Source organism: Panthera onca, chromosome B1 (genome assembly GCF_046562875.1).
Source record: "Panthera onca isolate mPanOnc1 chromosome B1, mPanOnc1 haplotype 2, whole genome shotgun sequence".
Lineage (NCBI taxonomy): Eukaryota > Metazoa > Chordata > Mammalia > Carnivora > Felidae > Panthera > Panthera onca.
In genome coordinates, this window is record NC_138342.1 from 45,133,434 (window position 1) to 45,149,993 (window position 16,560).

The 16,560-nt window shown below is 37.5% G+C and overlaps 1 protein-coding gene across 6 annotated transcripts in view; it reads right to left on the bottom strand.

The window, feature by feature from the left end:
• The window catches only part of AASDH (aminoadipate-semialdehyde dehydrogenase), a 44,100-nt gene extending 27,916 nt beyond the window's left edge, over nucleotides 1-16,184 (bottom strand). Inside the window, exons 1-3 of one of the 6 annotated variants that reach the window (XM_060655716.3) lie at nucleotides 15,981-16,184; nucleotides 11,739-12,011; nucleotides 10,559-10,679 (exon numbers count right to left, since the gene is read on the bottom strand). In XM_060655716.3, the coding sequence (XP_060511699.2) occupies nucleotides 10,559-10,679; nucleotides 11,739-11,968 (351 nt within the window). In that variant the 5' untranslated portion in view covers nucleotides 11,969-12,011; nucleotides 15,981-16,184. The other 5 variants (XM_060655715.3, XM_060655714.3, XM_081795522.1 and 2 more) reach the window with 5 other exon arrangements.
• Nucleotides 16,185-16,560: the final 376 nt, after the last annotated feature.

Consider the following 16,560-nt stretch of genomic DNA (forward strand, 5'->3'; position numbering starts at 1 on the left):
GCTATCAGCTGATTTTTCAGCAGAAACTTTACAGGTCAGAAAGGATTGGCATGATGTATTCAAAGAGCTGAAAAGAAAAAGCCTACAATCAAAAATAGCCTACCCAGCAAGGTTACCATTCAGAATTGAAGGAAAGATAATGGCACCTAGGTGGATCAGTCAGTTAAGCATCAGACTCTTAACTTCAGCTCAGGTCATGACCTCATGGTTTGTGAGTTCAAGCCCTATATCAGGCTCTAGCACTGATACTGCAGAGCCTGTTTGGAATTCTTGCTCTGCCCCTCCCCTATTCATGCTCACACTCTCTAACTTAAAAAAAAAAAAAAATTGAAGGATAAAGAATTCCCCAAATAAAAGTTAAAAAAGTTCACCACTGAACCAGCTTTATAAAAAATATTAATGATACTTATTTAAGAGGAAAAGAAGAGGCCATAATTAGAAGAAAGTTATCAATAAAGAGATGTAAAATATGACAACATATAAATAAAATGTAAAGGGAGAATAAAGAAGTAGTTCTCTTAGAATATGTTTAACCTTAAGTAACCAACTTAATACAGACTGCTACATACTTAGGATGTTATCTATAAACCTCATGGTAACCACAAATCTACAATATATACAAAAAAAAAAACAAACAAACATAAAAAGCCAAGAATAACACAAATAAAATCAACAATCACAAGGAAAGAGATCAAGAGAGGGAATAGCAAAGAACTATAAAAACAATCAGAAAACAACAAAATGGCATTAAGTACATACCTATTACTTGAAATGCAAATGGTCTAAATATGCTCCAATCAAAAGACATAGAACAATGGAATGGATTAAAAAAAAAGACCCATCTATATGTTGCCTATAAGAGACTCCCTTCAGACCTAAATATATGTACAGATTGAAAGAATGGAAAAAGATATTCCATAAGAAAAAAAAGAAAGAAAAAAAAAAAAAAAGCCAGGGTAGCAATACTTATTATCAGACAAAAAGACTATTTATTCATTTATTTTTAATGTTTATTTATTTTTGAGAGACAGAGCATGAGCCAGCAGGGGAGGGACAGACAGACAGGGAGACACAGAATCCAAAGCAGGCTCCGGGCTCTGAGCTGTCAGGATAGAGCCTGATGCCAGGCTCAAACCCACAAACATTTGAGATTGTGACCTGAGCTGAAGTCAGACACTTAACCGTCTAAGCCACCCAGGTGCCCCCAGACAAAATGACTTTAAAACAAAGCCTGTAATAAGAGAAAAAGAAGGGCATTACAGAATAAGAAGATCAATACAACAAAAGCATATAACTATTATAAAGATCTATGTACCCAATACTGTAGCACCTACAGTATTTAAGACATAAAGCAAAATTAACAAAGGGAGAAACTTACAATAGTGGGGACTTTTTAGAAAAAAATTTTTGAGAGAGAGCAAACATGAGTAAGGGGAAGGGCAGAGACAGAGAGAGAGTCCCAAGCAGACTCTGCACTGATAGCCCTGATGCAGGGCTCAATCCCACAAACTGTGGGATCATAACCTGAGCTGAAATCAAGAGGCAGATGCTTAACCAAATGAGCCACCCAGGAGCCCCAATAGTGGGGACTTTAACACCTTACATCACTAGATAGATTGTTCAGACAGAAAATTAGGAAACCGTGACTTTGAACACATTATACCAGATGGGCCTAAATATATACAGAACATTCCATCAAATAGAATACACATTCCTCACTCCTTTCAAGTACACATGGAACATTCTCTAGGATAGATCACATTAGGCCACAAAAATCGAGTCTCAATAATTTAAGAAGATTTAAATCCTAACAGGCATCTTTTTTTTTTAATCACAATGATATGAAACTAGAAATTAAGAAAAAAACCTGGAAAAACACAAACACGCACAAGCTAAACATGCTACTGAACAACCAATGGGTCAACAAAGATATTAAAAAGGAAATCAAAAATTACATGAAGACAAATGAAAATAATAGTCCAAAGCTGGGATACACCAAAAGCAGTTCTAAGAGAATTTACAGTGATACTGGATTACCTCAAAGAAAAAGAACAAAACCCAAGGTGAGTAGAAGGATATGGTAAGATCAAAGCAGAAATAAATGAAATAGACTAAGAAGCAATAGAAAAGATCAATGAAACCAAGAGCCAGTTCTTTGAAAAGATAAAGAAAGTTGATAAACCTTTAGCCAGACTCATCAAAAAAGGAGGACCCAAATAAAATAAATTAACAACAAATATCACAGTAATAAAAAGGATTATGAGACTACTATGAAAAATTATATGCCAACAAATAGAATAACCTAGTAGAAATAATTTCCTAGAAACATACAATCTTCCAAAACTAAATCAGGAAGAAATAGAAAGTCAGAATAGACCAATCACTAGTAACAAAATTGCATTGGTAATCCAAAAACTCTCAAACAAAAAGTCTAGGACCAGGTGGACTCACAGGTGAATTATATGAGGCATTTAAAGAGGAGTTAACACCTGGGGTGCCTGGTTGGCACAGTTGGTAGAACATAGAGGACTCTTGATCTCAAGATCATGAGTTCAAGCTCCACCATGGGCATCGAGTCTACTTAAAAAGAAATAAATACAGGTGCTTGTATGGCTCAGTGGATTAAGCATCCAACTCTTGATTTTGGTTCAGGTCATGATCTCAGGATTTGTGAGATTGATACCTGAATCAGGCTGCACTGACAACACACAGCCTGCTTGGGATTCTCTATCTTGCCCCTCCCCTGATCATGTACATGTTCTCTCTCAAAATAAAGAAACCTTAAAAAAAAATAAACAGGGGCACCTGGGTGGCTCAGTCTGTGAATCATCTGACTCTTGATTTTGGCTCAGGTTATGATCTCATGGTTTGTGGCTTTAAGCCCTACATCGGGCTCCATGCTGAGAGTGTGGAGCCGGCTTGGGATTCTCTCTCTGTCTCTTTGCCCCCACCCCTCTCAAAATAAATAAACTTTAAAATAAACAAACAAACACTAAATGCAAAAGAATATTTTTTTAAAAGACGCTACAAAAAAAGAAAACTGCAGGCCAATTTCCCTGATGAACATGGATACAAAAACACTCAATAAGATACTAGCAAACCTCATTCAACAAAACATTAAAAGGATCATTAACTACAGTCAAATGTGATTTATTCCAAAGTTGCAAAAATGGTCCAATATTCACAAGTCAATGTAATTCACAATCACAAAATGAATAAAAAAATCACATCCTCTTAATTGATGCAGAAAAAGCATCTGACAAAACTCAGTATCATTCATGATAAAAACTTGCAACAAAGACAAGGAACAAGCCTCACCATAATAAAAGGCCATATATGAAAAATCCACAGCTAACATCCTATTCAATGGTGAAAACAGAGCTTTTCCTCTAAGATCAGAAATAAGACAAGGATGTCCACCCACTTTTATTCAAATGGTACTTACTGGAAGTTCTAGCCACAGCAATAAAGGGTTTGGGGGTGGGAGGAAAGACATCCAAATTGGTAAGAAAAAAATTAAACTGTTACTATTTGCAGATGACATCATACTAATAGAAAACCATAAAGATTTCATCAAAAACTATTAAAAGTAATAAATGAGGGTGCCTGGGTGGCCCAGTCTGTTAAGCATCTGACTTGGGCTCAGGTCATGATCTCACAGTTTGTGGGTTCTGTCAGCAGAGAGCCTGCTTTGGATCCTGTGTCTCCCTCTCTCTGCCTCTCCCTTACTTGCACATGCACACACCTGTGGCGTGCGCATGCGCGTGTCTGTATGTGTGTGTGCGCACACACACACTCTCTCAAAAGTAAATAAACTTTAGGGGCGCCTGGGTGGCTCAGTAGGTTAAGCGTACAACTTTGGCTCAGGTCATGATCTCATGGTTCACGAGTTTGAGCCCCACGTCAGGCTCTGTGCTCACAGCTCAGAACCTGGAGTCTACTTCAGATTTCTGTGTCTCCCTCTCTCTCTGGCCCTCCCCCACTCACTATCTGTCTCTGTCTCTCAAAAAGAAACATTACAAAAAAAGTAAATAAAAAAAAGTAAATAAAACTTAAAAAAAATAAATGAATTCCATAAAGTTGCAGGATACAAAATTAATATACAGAAACCTGTTGCATTCCTATATACTAGCAAGGAAGTAGCAATTAAGCAATTCCTATATTCTAGCAAGGAAAGAGAAATTAAGAAAATAATTCCATTTACAATTACACCAAAAGTAATAAAATATCTAGAATGAATTTAACCAAGAGGCTAAAAAAAGAGTACTGTGAAAATATAAAAAAAACACTGATGAAAAAAAGTGAAGACAACACAAATGAACAGATATTTCATGGCCATAGACTGGAAGAATATTGTTAAGATGTCCATATTGTGCAAAGCAATCTAGATTCAATATAATCCCATCAAAATACCAGAAGCATTTTTCACTGAACTAGAACAAATAATCCTAAAATTTGTATGGAACCACAAAAGACCCCAAATAGCCAAAGCAATCTTAAGAAAGAACAGAGGGTGAGGGGATCGCTTCTCGGCCTTTTGGCTAAGATCAAGTGTAGAACAGAGGGTGAGGTATCACAATCCCAGTTTCAAAACATAATACAAAGCTGTAGTAATCAAAGCAGTATGGTACTGGCACAGAAACAGACACATAGAACAACAGGACAGAGAGCCCAGAAATAAACCCATGCTTATATGGTCAATTAATCTATGACACAAGAGGCGAGAATATGCAATTAGGAAAAGAGTCTCTTCAATAAATGGTGCTGGGAAAACTGGACAGCTACGTGCAAAAGACTGTAAATGGGCCCCTCTCATATACTACACACAAAAATAAACCCACGGTGTATTAAAAACCTAAATGTGAAACCAAAACCATAAAACTCTTAGAAAAAAACAGACCATAATCTCTTTAACATCAGCCTTAGCAACATTTTTCTAGATATGTCTCCTCAAGCAAGGGAAACAAAAGCAAATTATTGGGACTTCAGCAAAATAAAGAGATTTTGCACAGAGAAGTAAGCCATCAATAAAAGGTGAAAGCCATCAATAAAAGGGCAACCTACTAAATGGTAGAAAATACTTCCAAATGATGTATCTGATAAATGGTTAATATCCAAAATATATGAAGAGCTTTTACAATTCAACATCAAAAAATAAATAAATAAACCAAAACCAAAACAAATAATCCCATTAAAACAATAGGCAGATGTGGGAATGCAAGCTGGTGCAGCCACTCTGGAAAACAGTATGGAGGTTCCTCAAAAACTAAAAATAGAACTACCCCCTACGACCCAGCAATTGCACTACCAGGCATTTATCCACGGGATACAGGTGTGCCGTTTGGAAGGGACACATGCACCCCCATGTTTATAGCAGCCCTATCAACAATAGCCAAAATATGGAAAGAGCCCAAATGTCCACCGATGGATGAATGGATAAAGAAGATGTGTATATATACACAATGGAGTATTACTCGGCAATCAAAATGAATGAAAGCTTGCCATTTGCAACTACGCGGATGGAACTGGAGGGTATTATGCTAAGTGAAATTAGAGAAAGACAAAAATCGTATGACTTCACTCATGTAAGGACTTTAAGAGACAAAACATATGAACATAAGGGAATGGAAACAAAAATAATATAAAAACAGGAGGGGGACAAAACAGAAGAGACTCATAAATATGGAGAACAAACTGAGGGTTACTGGAGGGGTTGCGGGAAGGGGGATGGGCTAAATGGGTAAGGGGCATTAAGGAGTCTACTCCTGAAATCATTGTTGCACTATATGCTAACTAATTTGGATGTAAATTTAAAAAAATTAAAAATAAAATTAAAAAAAAATAGGCAGAGAACCTGAATAGATATTTTCCAAAGACGACATCTAGATGGCCAACAGGCACATGAAAGACATTCAACGTCACTAATCAGGGAAATGCAAATCAAAAATATGAGATACTACCTCACATCTGTCAAAATGAGTAGAATCAAAAAGACAAGAAATAACAAATATTGGTGAGGATGTAAATTGGTGCAGCCACTGTGGTAAACTGGATGGAGGCTCCTCAAAAACTTAAAATTAGAACTACCATATGAGGGGAACCTGGGTGGCTCTCAGTCGGTTAAGCATCTGAATCTTGATCTCAGCTCAGATCATGATCTCACAGTTCATGAGATCAAACCCTGCATCGGGTTCTGTGCTGATAGTGCAGAGACTGCTTGGGATTCTCTTTCTCCTTCTCAAGATAAATAAACATTAAAAAAAAAAAAAAAAGGATACCATATGATCCAGTAATTCCACTACTGGGCATTTACCCAAAGAAAATGAAAACATAATACAAGAAGATATATGCATTCCTATGTGCACTGCAGGGCTATTTACAGCAGCCAAGATATGGAAGCAACCAAGTGTCCAATAAATAAATGGATAAAGATGCTATAATGTACACATACACACACATGAATATTATTCAGCCATAAAAAGGAGATCTTGCCATTTACAACACAGACTTCAAGGGAATTATGCTAAATGAAACAAGAGAGAAATATACCATGATTTCATTTATATGTGTAATCTAAAGAACAAAAACAAAAAACACAAACAGACCCATAAATACAAAGAACAAATGTGGTTGCCATAGGGGGAGAAGGGTGGGTGAAAATGGGTGAAAAGGAGATACAGGCTTCCAGTTACGGAATAAGTTATGGGGATAAGTTATGGGGATACAGCATAGGGAATATAGTCAATAACATTGTAATACCATTATATGGCAACAGATGGTAGCTACACTTACACTGAAGATAACATATAAACTTGAACCACTACGTTGTACACTTGAAACTAACATTGGATGCCAACTATACTTCAATTAAAAAAAAGAATTAAACTCATAAAATCTCTCAAGTGACTACAAAGTAATGACCAAATAACATTTGCCTTACTTATTCTGCAGTTCAACAAGTGCTTTTCAAATTCAAAATGTTACATAAGTATTACATTATACAGCTCTTAGTGAATGTGCATAACCTTATACCCTAAGAATAAAGGGCTCTAAAAATCTTCAATTCTGTAATCGCAATTATTTTCAATATTCACACATCTGTAAATACTGAGATAATAGGGAATAAAAGGTACAGCATAGGGAATATAGTCAGTGATACCATAATCACACCGTACAGTGAGTTGGTAGCTACACTTGTAGCGACCTTAGCATAATGTATAGAGACGCTCGATCACGTTGCACACCTGAAACCAATGTAACATTTTGTATCAACTCTATGCACATTAAAAACAATTTTTAATACTGAAATATAATTAATCAGAACATATTTTACCCAATGTATTTAAATCCTGGCTTTGTTATATAGTGGTTTTGTAAATGGTACCAATTATACTTTGTTGAGCTTTATGGTCATTTAGAAAATGAAGGTAATATTTAGCTGGAAACTAAACATTACATAAACGAGCATAGTTCAAAGTGCCTCACTTTGCAGTGTTTCCTACACCAGGTATTGTTCTAGGTGTTGAGGATATGATCCTAAGTGACAAACTGTTACAAACAAGTTTCCTGTCCTCACAGAGGAAGAGAAGCTGGCTAAAGTGACTGAGGAGATCTGGGAGGAAAACTAGACCAGCCATGGCATCACAAAAGCCTTTAAAATAGTTTCAAAAAAGAGGAAATGTAAAAAATGTACTTGGGACTGACTGAAAAGGGGCACAAGGATTTTGAAATAAGGAAAACATATCATTATTGAAGAGGTGTTTTCATAACTGTTTATATTTGCCAAAACTCATTAAAATGTACACATAAACTAGGTGAATTTTACTCTATGTACATTATACCTCAATTACTCTGATTTCTGAAAGATGTGAAATATTTTTGAAAAAGGTAGGAGAGCTGTTCTAGATGAAAGGATACTAAGGAGGTGTGAGAAAGGGATGTATTATATGATATTTGACTGGATTTTGTACCCCTCCCCCAAAAAAGCTAAAAGGATTTTTTGGAGGTAAATATGGAAATCTGAATATGGACTATATTAAAATGTATTGTATCAATGCTAAAAAAGAAAATCATGAGAAAATACATTTACAATGGTGTACTGTACTGTATTAAAAAAAACAAACAAAACAAAACAAAAAAAACCATCTCATGTAAGTGGACCTGCGCAGTTCAAACCATGTTGTCCAAAGGTCAATTATACGTTATAAGCAGCTGGAATCAGGTCTTGGGCTTCTTTCACATACTGATGCCCTCCCAAAAAACTTGTCTTTAGTGTATGGTTTCTCAATCTCAACACTACTGACATTTTGCACCAGATAAATCTTTGTAGGTTATCTTGTGCTTTATAGGATCTTTAGCAGCATCTATGGCCTCTACCCACTAGATGCCAGGAGCACCGCACTGTCAGCATAATAAAAAATAACTGTGGACATTGCCAAATGTCTCCTGGGAGGCAAAATGATCTCCAGCTGAGAACTACTATTCTAGTGGATGCTGGGTTCAGTAAGTACATCCTGATTGCTCATGTGTCAAGGAGGAACACTTATACCATCATCAAAGTAATGGAAGGGGAAGCAAGGGACTTCCTATGGTGTTTTCTATATGACCAACTCCTTATATAAGCAGTTATAAAGAACACGCAAGGGGCGCCTGGGTGGTTCAGTCGGTTAAGCGTCCGACTTCGGCTCAGGTCACGATCTCGCGGTATGTGAGTTCGAGCCCCGCATCGGGCTCTGTGCTGACTGCTCAGAGCCTGGAGCCTGTTTCAGATTCTGTGTCTCCCTCTCTCTCTGACCCTCCCCCGTTCATGCTCTGTCTCCATCTGTCTCAAAAATAAATAAACGTTAAAAAAAATTAAAAAAAAAAAAAAAGAACACGCAATACTGACAATTCTCAAATTCAACCACCTCTTTTATAAAACCTTCACCAAGGCTGTCAAGAAAAACGAATGTCACATTCCCATTTTAGCTTTGTTTATTACATCAACAAAGAAATAACCAGGGTCACCTGGGTGGCTCAGTTGGTTAAGTGTCCAACTTTAGCTCAGGTCATAACCTCGCGGTTCATGAGTTCAAGCCCCACAGTGGGCTCTCTGCTATCAGCATGGAGCCTGCTTTGGATCCTCTGTCCCTCTCTTTGCCCCTCTCCAGCTTTCTGGTGTTCTCGCAAAAATAAACAAACATTAAAAAAGCAAACAAACAAATAAACAATCTGAGAAAACTTTTGACTACACATTAATGTTTATTTAGAAAATATTCACCAATTATACTTTAGTTGTCTCCTTCTAGAGTCTTTATTCTAATACTCGTGATTCTCTAGGAATTCCTCCATGCATCTCAAGCTTTTGATATTTTTCATTATATATTCAGAGATGCACAGACATATAGATACATAAGTGGAACGCATTTAAGTTATCCTCAAATACAAATTGGTTCAGCTAGGAAATGGGTAAAAACAGGCTAAACTGAATATATGTTCTATAATGCTCTTTTCTCCTCTTTGGTAAAACAATATTTTATGAAGAAATAATGAAACATGGGCTGGATCTTCCTGAACACGTAATAACCAACTCTTGCCCATAAAGCAATGTCTCTTGGCTACATATTTGGTTGGCAGTCACTTAAAAATTAAAAAATAAATTTAGGAAGTGCCTGACTGGCTCTGTTGGTTAAGCGTCCAACTCTTGATTTCGGCTCAGGTCATGATCTTACTCGATTGTGAGATCAAGCCCCATGTCAACCTCTGTGCTGGCTGCATACAGCCTGCTTGGGACTCTCTTTCTCCCTCTCTCTGCCCCTCCCCGGCTTGTGTTCTCAAAATAAATGGGCATTTTAAAAAAATAAATAGACTAGACCTCTCTGGAAAACTCTAAGTGCCAATCTCTTTTTCAAAATCTAAGCCTGGTTATTGTTCTTTAATGTTGTTGATCACTACAAATTGCTACAAATATACAAAGATGTGGTTTTGGGGCACCTGGGTGGCTCAGTCAGTTGAGCATCCAACTCGTGATTTCGGCTCAGGTCATAATCTCAGTTTGTGAGTTCAAGCCCCATGTTGGGGTCTGCGCTGACAGCTCAAGGCCTGCTTGGGATTCTCTCTCTCCCTCCCTCTGTACCTGTTTCCCTCTCCCTCTCAAAAATAAATAAAATTTTAAAAAAGGTTTCCATTATTATAAAATTTTCCTAGAAACAACTTTGGAAAGAGAAAGGAAATTCAAAATAATGCACAGTAATTATATGTCTAGGGCATATAGCCTTCATGCTATAGGGCAGTGTTTCTCAATAGAGTGTAGAAGGTGAATTGTACCTCCAGGAGACATCTGGCCATTTCTGGAGACAATTTTCATTGTCACAACTGGAATGGGGTGGGGTCGAGGCAGTGCTACTGGCATTTAGTGGGTGGAAACCAGGGAGGCTGTTCAAATAACCTATAATGTACAGGACACTCCTCACAACAATTATCCAACCCAAATGTTTACATTTAGGAAACGTAGAAATGTACACACACACCCTTCAATTGAAAGATAAACACACACACAAATTTAAATACACACACTTACATTAATTTGCTGTTTGTCAACAAGAATATAACTTAGATTACATTTTTTCATAAAATGAGTTGACAACGCTGGTGGTGCATCTGGATCAATAGGAGCATAAGCAGCAGGGACTTGGAGAATTCTAAATAAAGAGCATAGAATAGCATTTCTTCAGCATAGAAGATCTGTTGAAAATCATCTTTAAGTATTTCTATTTCCCTATGTACTTTACCAACGACTATATCAGAAATGCCAATGTTTTTGTTGACACATCGTTGCTTATAGTTATTTCTATTTTGTTTTTAAGGCAGAATATCCACCATTAAATTTTTATCACTTTAAGATCCAAAATCAGTTAGTTGTTTTAACCAAAAATACTCTGAGGTAAGGGTGCTTGTCTGGCTCAGTCAGTAGAGCACAAGACTCTTGATACTGGGGTTGTGGGAAATCAAACCCCAAACTGGGTGTAGAGATTACTTAAAAATAAAATCTAAAAAGTACTTTCAGGTATACTTTGGGGACAATGGATTTTTGCACATAGTAAATTTTCAATAAAATTTTTTCAATGATTGAATGGAAGCCAAATTTTAACTTTTTTTGCTTTACATTTATACATTAATCTACTAACACACATATTATGGGATGAGCATCAACTTTTCTACTTCTTTAATAGCTTTTATTTACTGTAGAACCCTAGTACAGAAATCACTATATAAGGATAATATTCTATAACAACTTAATGATGAACATTTTGCAAATAATAATTAGTGTCCTCAGTCCATAGCTCATTTTTTTATGAGCCAACATCCAAAACTTCACTTATTCATTCATTTACTGAATACTTTGAGTACCTAAACTTCAGTCTCAGGAGAAAAAATGGTCATGTTATTTCTGAAATACTTGTTTGCTTTGATATAACGAATTTATGACCATTTTCTTTTGGTAGACAAATGAAGCCCTTATATTTTGGAGATACTTAAATATTCTATTAATGAAAATTTCTTGTCTCCTAAATAAACTCAGATCAATTAAATGATTAAAAATAATTGTTGGGAAATACGAACTTCTTTAGCCTCTCTAAAACTGACCAAGCAACACTATTCTGTATACTATTGTATTTTTATGTAAGATACAACACTCTATGTATTAAAGAATTAAAAATTAGGTTAGAAAACTAAAAATTCAGCATTAAAATAATTACCCTAAAATCCAAGAGGGTAAGTTAATACCAGGATGGCAGTAGAGACCAACTTCCCGAATTCCTTGAAAGTCACAGTGTAATAGTAGAAAATTTGATAATTCTGAAGCAGCATGAACCACAGACTTATAGGTGTAATAAACTGGAGGCTGGTTGTTACACTCATCAAAACATACAGCTATTTTATCTGAATAAATGGAGGCAGCCCGATGTACCAATTCCTGAAGAGTCATTTCACTGGTTTATTGAAGCCTCATTGGTAGCAGAGAACTCCACCTATATACAGAAATATTATGGGGATAGGGAGTTTTAGGGAACATGGCAGGGTGAAAAAGGGAGAGAGAAACTTCAATACAAATCATTCCTCACAAAAACAGCTATATCAAAAACATAATTAATCTCTGAATTTAGGAAGTATCTATGTTGAGAACAAGGAGTTGAAAATTAATTTGATACTATCAACCTAACACTAGGTCTGAGCTGGAAGAAAATTTGGGAGAGGAGTGGTATACACAGATGAGAATGAAACAGGTAGAAATGTAGAATTCTCTCTCAACTTACCACAATGTAAAAAATGCATATAAAAAATTAACCAATAAAACCCACTTTAGGGGTGTCTGGGTGGCTCAGTTAAGTGTCCAACTTCGGCTCAGGTCATAATCTCACGGTTCATGGGTTCAAGCCCCGTGCCGGACTTGGTGCTGACAGATCAGAGCTGGAGCCTGTTTTGGATTCTGTCTCTCCCTCTCTCTCTGCCTTTCCCCCACTAATGCTCAGTCTCTCTCTCTCAAGAATAAATAAACATTAAGGAAAAAAAAAAACAATTTAAAGCACTACATGCTTAATTTTCTTTTCACTTTTTCTTTGGTTTCCATCCCAGATTAAGATAAAGTAGTTAAAATCCTGCAAAATGTCTTCGAAGAGATTAATACAAATAAACTATACTTTTAGAAACTGAACTTAGGTGAAAGCAAAGTCAACCTTTGATAGAAAAAAGGAAAATCTATCTAAATCGATCCAATTTTAGTCCACTGTATATAAACTATGATATTATTTAAGACTTCAGAGGTCACATCAAGTCCCTTTTGTAATTGTTGAATAAGCTCTTTATCCTCTAGTTTTGTTTTTTTTTAATGTTTATTTTTGAGAGGGAGCAAGGGAACCCACGCGCACACACACATGCACGAGCAGGGGAGGGTCAAAGAAAGAGTGGGGACAGAGGATCTAAAGCAGGCTCTGCGCTAACAGCAGAGAGTCTGATGTGGGGTTGAAACTCATGAACTGGAGATCATGACCTGAGCCAAAGTTGGATGCTTAACTGACTGAGCCACGCAGGCACCCCAGAGTAGAAATAGTAATTCATCAAAACAAAACAAAACAAACCAACAAACAAAAAAACCCTTTAGGGATCACTGATTTAAAAGAAACAATTACTAGTATTTCCTTGAAAGGCAAGGTGATTTTTTTCTCTTCTGTGAACTCTTTTCCATATTTCAAAAGCAAATGAGATTTACCCAGTAGCCTATTTTAATTATTCAAGTTTATTTGTTCATATTTATTTGAACTGATTTCATTACTATTTCAAAATAAAATTAACCAGGTTGTCTGAGTGGCTCAATTAGTAAAGCATCTGACTCTTGATTCCAGCTCAGGTCATGATCTCACAGTTATGGGACTGAGCCCCTTGTAGGGCTCTGTACTGACAATGTGGTTGCTTGGGATTCTCTCCCTCTTAAAATAAACTTTAAAGAAATAAAAATAGAGGAGCCTGGGTGGCTCTGTCAATTAAGCATCTGACTACATCTCAGGTTATGATTTCCTGGTTCGTGAGTTTGAGCCCCATGTTGGGCTCTGTGCTGGCAACTCAGAGCCTGGAGCCTGCTTCAGATCCTGTGTCTCCCTCTTTCTCTGTCCCTCCCCGACTTGCACTCTGTTATTCTCTCTCCAAAATAAATAAATAAATAAACAAACAAACAAACATAAAATTTTTTAATTAAAAAAAGAAATAAAGGGGCTCTTGGGGGGGGCTCAGTCGGTTAGGCGGCCGAATTTAGTTCAGATCATGATCTTAACACTCGTGGGTTCAAGCACCACGTTGGGCTCTGTGGTGACAGCTCAAAGCCTGGAGCCTGTTTCCGATTCTGTGTCTCCCTCTCTTTGCCCCTCTCTTGCTCACGTTCTCTTTCTCTACAAAATAAATGTTAAAAAAAATTTTTTTAATAAAAAAAGAAATAAAAAATAAGGGGTGCCTGGGTGGCTCAGTCGGTTAAGCGTCCGACTTCAGCTCAGGTCATGATCTCTCAGTCTGTGAGTTCAAGCCCTGCATCAGGCTCTGTGCTGACAGCTCAGAGCCTGGAGACTGCTTCGGATTCTGTGTCTCCCTCTCTCTCTGTCCCTCTCCTGCTCACGACTCTGTCTCTCTTTCTCTCAAAAAGCAAATAAACATAAAAAAAATTTTTTTAAAGAAATAAAAAATAAAATTAACTTTCACCCATGTCATTTAATTGATGTGAATTAGAGAACAAAAAAGAACAAAATGAACCAATAACTATTGAGACCCATAAGGTTTGAAAATGCTATGATTTCTAAATATAAAGTTTAAAAATAAAAGATCTTTGGTATTTACAGTATTTTTAGTAAGCATTTCTATAAATATTTTCTTTTGTAATATACAAGATTAAAATTTTAAGCTCTTCCTCATGCACACAAATTATCATTATATAAAGATGACTGTCCATACTATCCATTAATCATGCCAAATGAGTTTATCCCTGACAAGGTATAGTCAGTACAGAAGGATACCTTCTGCTACTCTCTCCCACTGTGAATAACAAATTGCCTATATTATACTAAGGCATTTTCATAAAAATCTTATGTGTATGTGCCCAAAAAATGCATTTTTCTAATGTCTATTTTTTTGAGAGAGAGAGAAAGAGAAAGAAAGAGAGAGAGAGAGAGAGAGAGAGAGAGAGAGAGAGAGAGAGAGAAGGCCAGAGAGAGAAGGAAACAGAATCTGAAACAGGCTCCAGGTTCGGACCTGTCAGCATAGAGCCCGATGCGGGCTTGAATTCATGAACTGTGAGATCATGACCTGAGCTGAAGTCAGATGCTTAACCACCTGAGCCACCCAGGTGTCCCCAAAATTGCATTTTTTAATGCAAAAGCAATTATAGCACTTAATTTTCCATGAGGACATTCTGATTAATTTTTATACTCCAAAATACTTGACTTCAAAGTTAAGGGGCAAGATTATAAAGGTAACTGAAGATACACCATTTTTATGACAAATTACAAGGCTACCACACCTCTCTATACAATTAATAGGTTTTTCTACTTTTAACTGTCAGTTTCCCAGGGGTTGCTACACACTTAAGGCAAAATCTACTCTCCAAGGTTTTCATTTGCATTAACTGAATCATAAAATAAATATCCTCTCCAATAAAGAATACTATACTTAAAAAAAAAAAAAAAAAAAAAAAAAAGAGGGGTATCTGGGTGGCTCACTGAGCATCCTAGTTCTGGTTTCGGCTCAGGTCATGATCTCCCGGTTGGGTTGATGAGTCTGAGCCCCATACTGAGCTCTGAGCTGACAGCCAGGGTCTTGGGATTCTGTCTCCCTTTCTCTCTGCCCCTCCCCTGCTTGTTCTTTCTCTCAAAAAATAAACATTTTTTAAAAAAATAAAAAACAAATACATGAACGAATAAACAAATAAATATAAGAACACTATATACTTTTATACACCCAAACATTTCTGAGCCCTTATGGGGGGGGGGGGGGGAGAAGCAAGTAAGTTTAGCAGATTCACATGTAATGGAACCATGAAGTTAAAGATATTCCCTACTTCATTTACAGCAGTAGATGCTGCTATTTAGTCTTCAAAGGTCTTAAGACTGTCAACAAACTGTCGTGCTCCAGAGGTCTCTCTCTAGGTTATTAGCTATCTTAAAGACAGTTAAATAATCTAGAAACTTCCCCCCTCCCCATCCATGGGCTTCTTAATTTCCATTACACAACTACATTGAATAACAATGCACTTTATAGCTTCCAAACCTAGTAAGGAGGTGGGGCACACTTATTTTCTTCTAAAGAAGGGGCAGAGGGTCCGAAGCTGGGCAACTCAGGAAGAGATCACACAGGTCACTTTAGTCTGCACATCAACCTGCCAGATGCCACTGACTCACATCCGAAGCAAAGCAGTGGCCCTGAAGTTCAACAATCTGTGCACAGGCAGCGCCAGGCCTCACCTTACTTCACTTCTCCCACACAAGTCCCCGCTGGACACCACCTCCTGCGAGACTCACTTAGAAGGCCTGGCCTGAGGGTTGGGGCAGAGGTCTGAGCGCAACCTGACCCTCCAACAAGCTGAACCGGAGACCTCACCACACATATGTGAAAGAGCAGCCACACCCAAGCCGTAAAGCCTGCTGGCCGCAATGACCGCTGGGATCTAAGAGGCGCAGGCTGTCGCGTAAATCTTCTGCGTCGCTGTTGCAATGACGTCAGCTGGAGCTACCCGGAGCAGGTAGTGTCTCACTGCCCCGCCCCCTCCCGAGAGGGCTGGGCCAACCTGGGAGTAGAGCTGGCAGCCTTTTTGCCTAATGCTGTCAGCTCAGGCACCTGTTTTGGTTGCGCTGGGTTTTGGGCAAGATTTTCAAAGACATTGGAGCTGACCAGTGTGGAGCTATACCAAGAAACTCGGGCAAAGTACTTTAATTCAGAGACGGTGTCTCCTTTTCCACAAAGTGGAGAGAAAGATATTGCCTAGGGTTGATGTAAAGGAAGATGAAATAGTTGTGAAGTGCAATAGAAAGTGGACTTAATCCG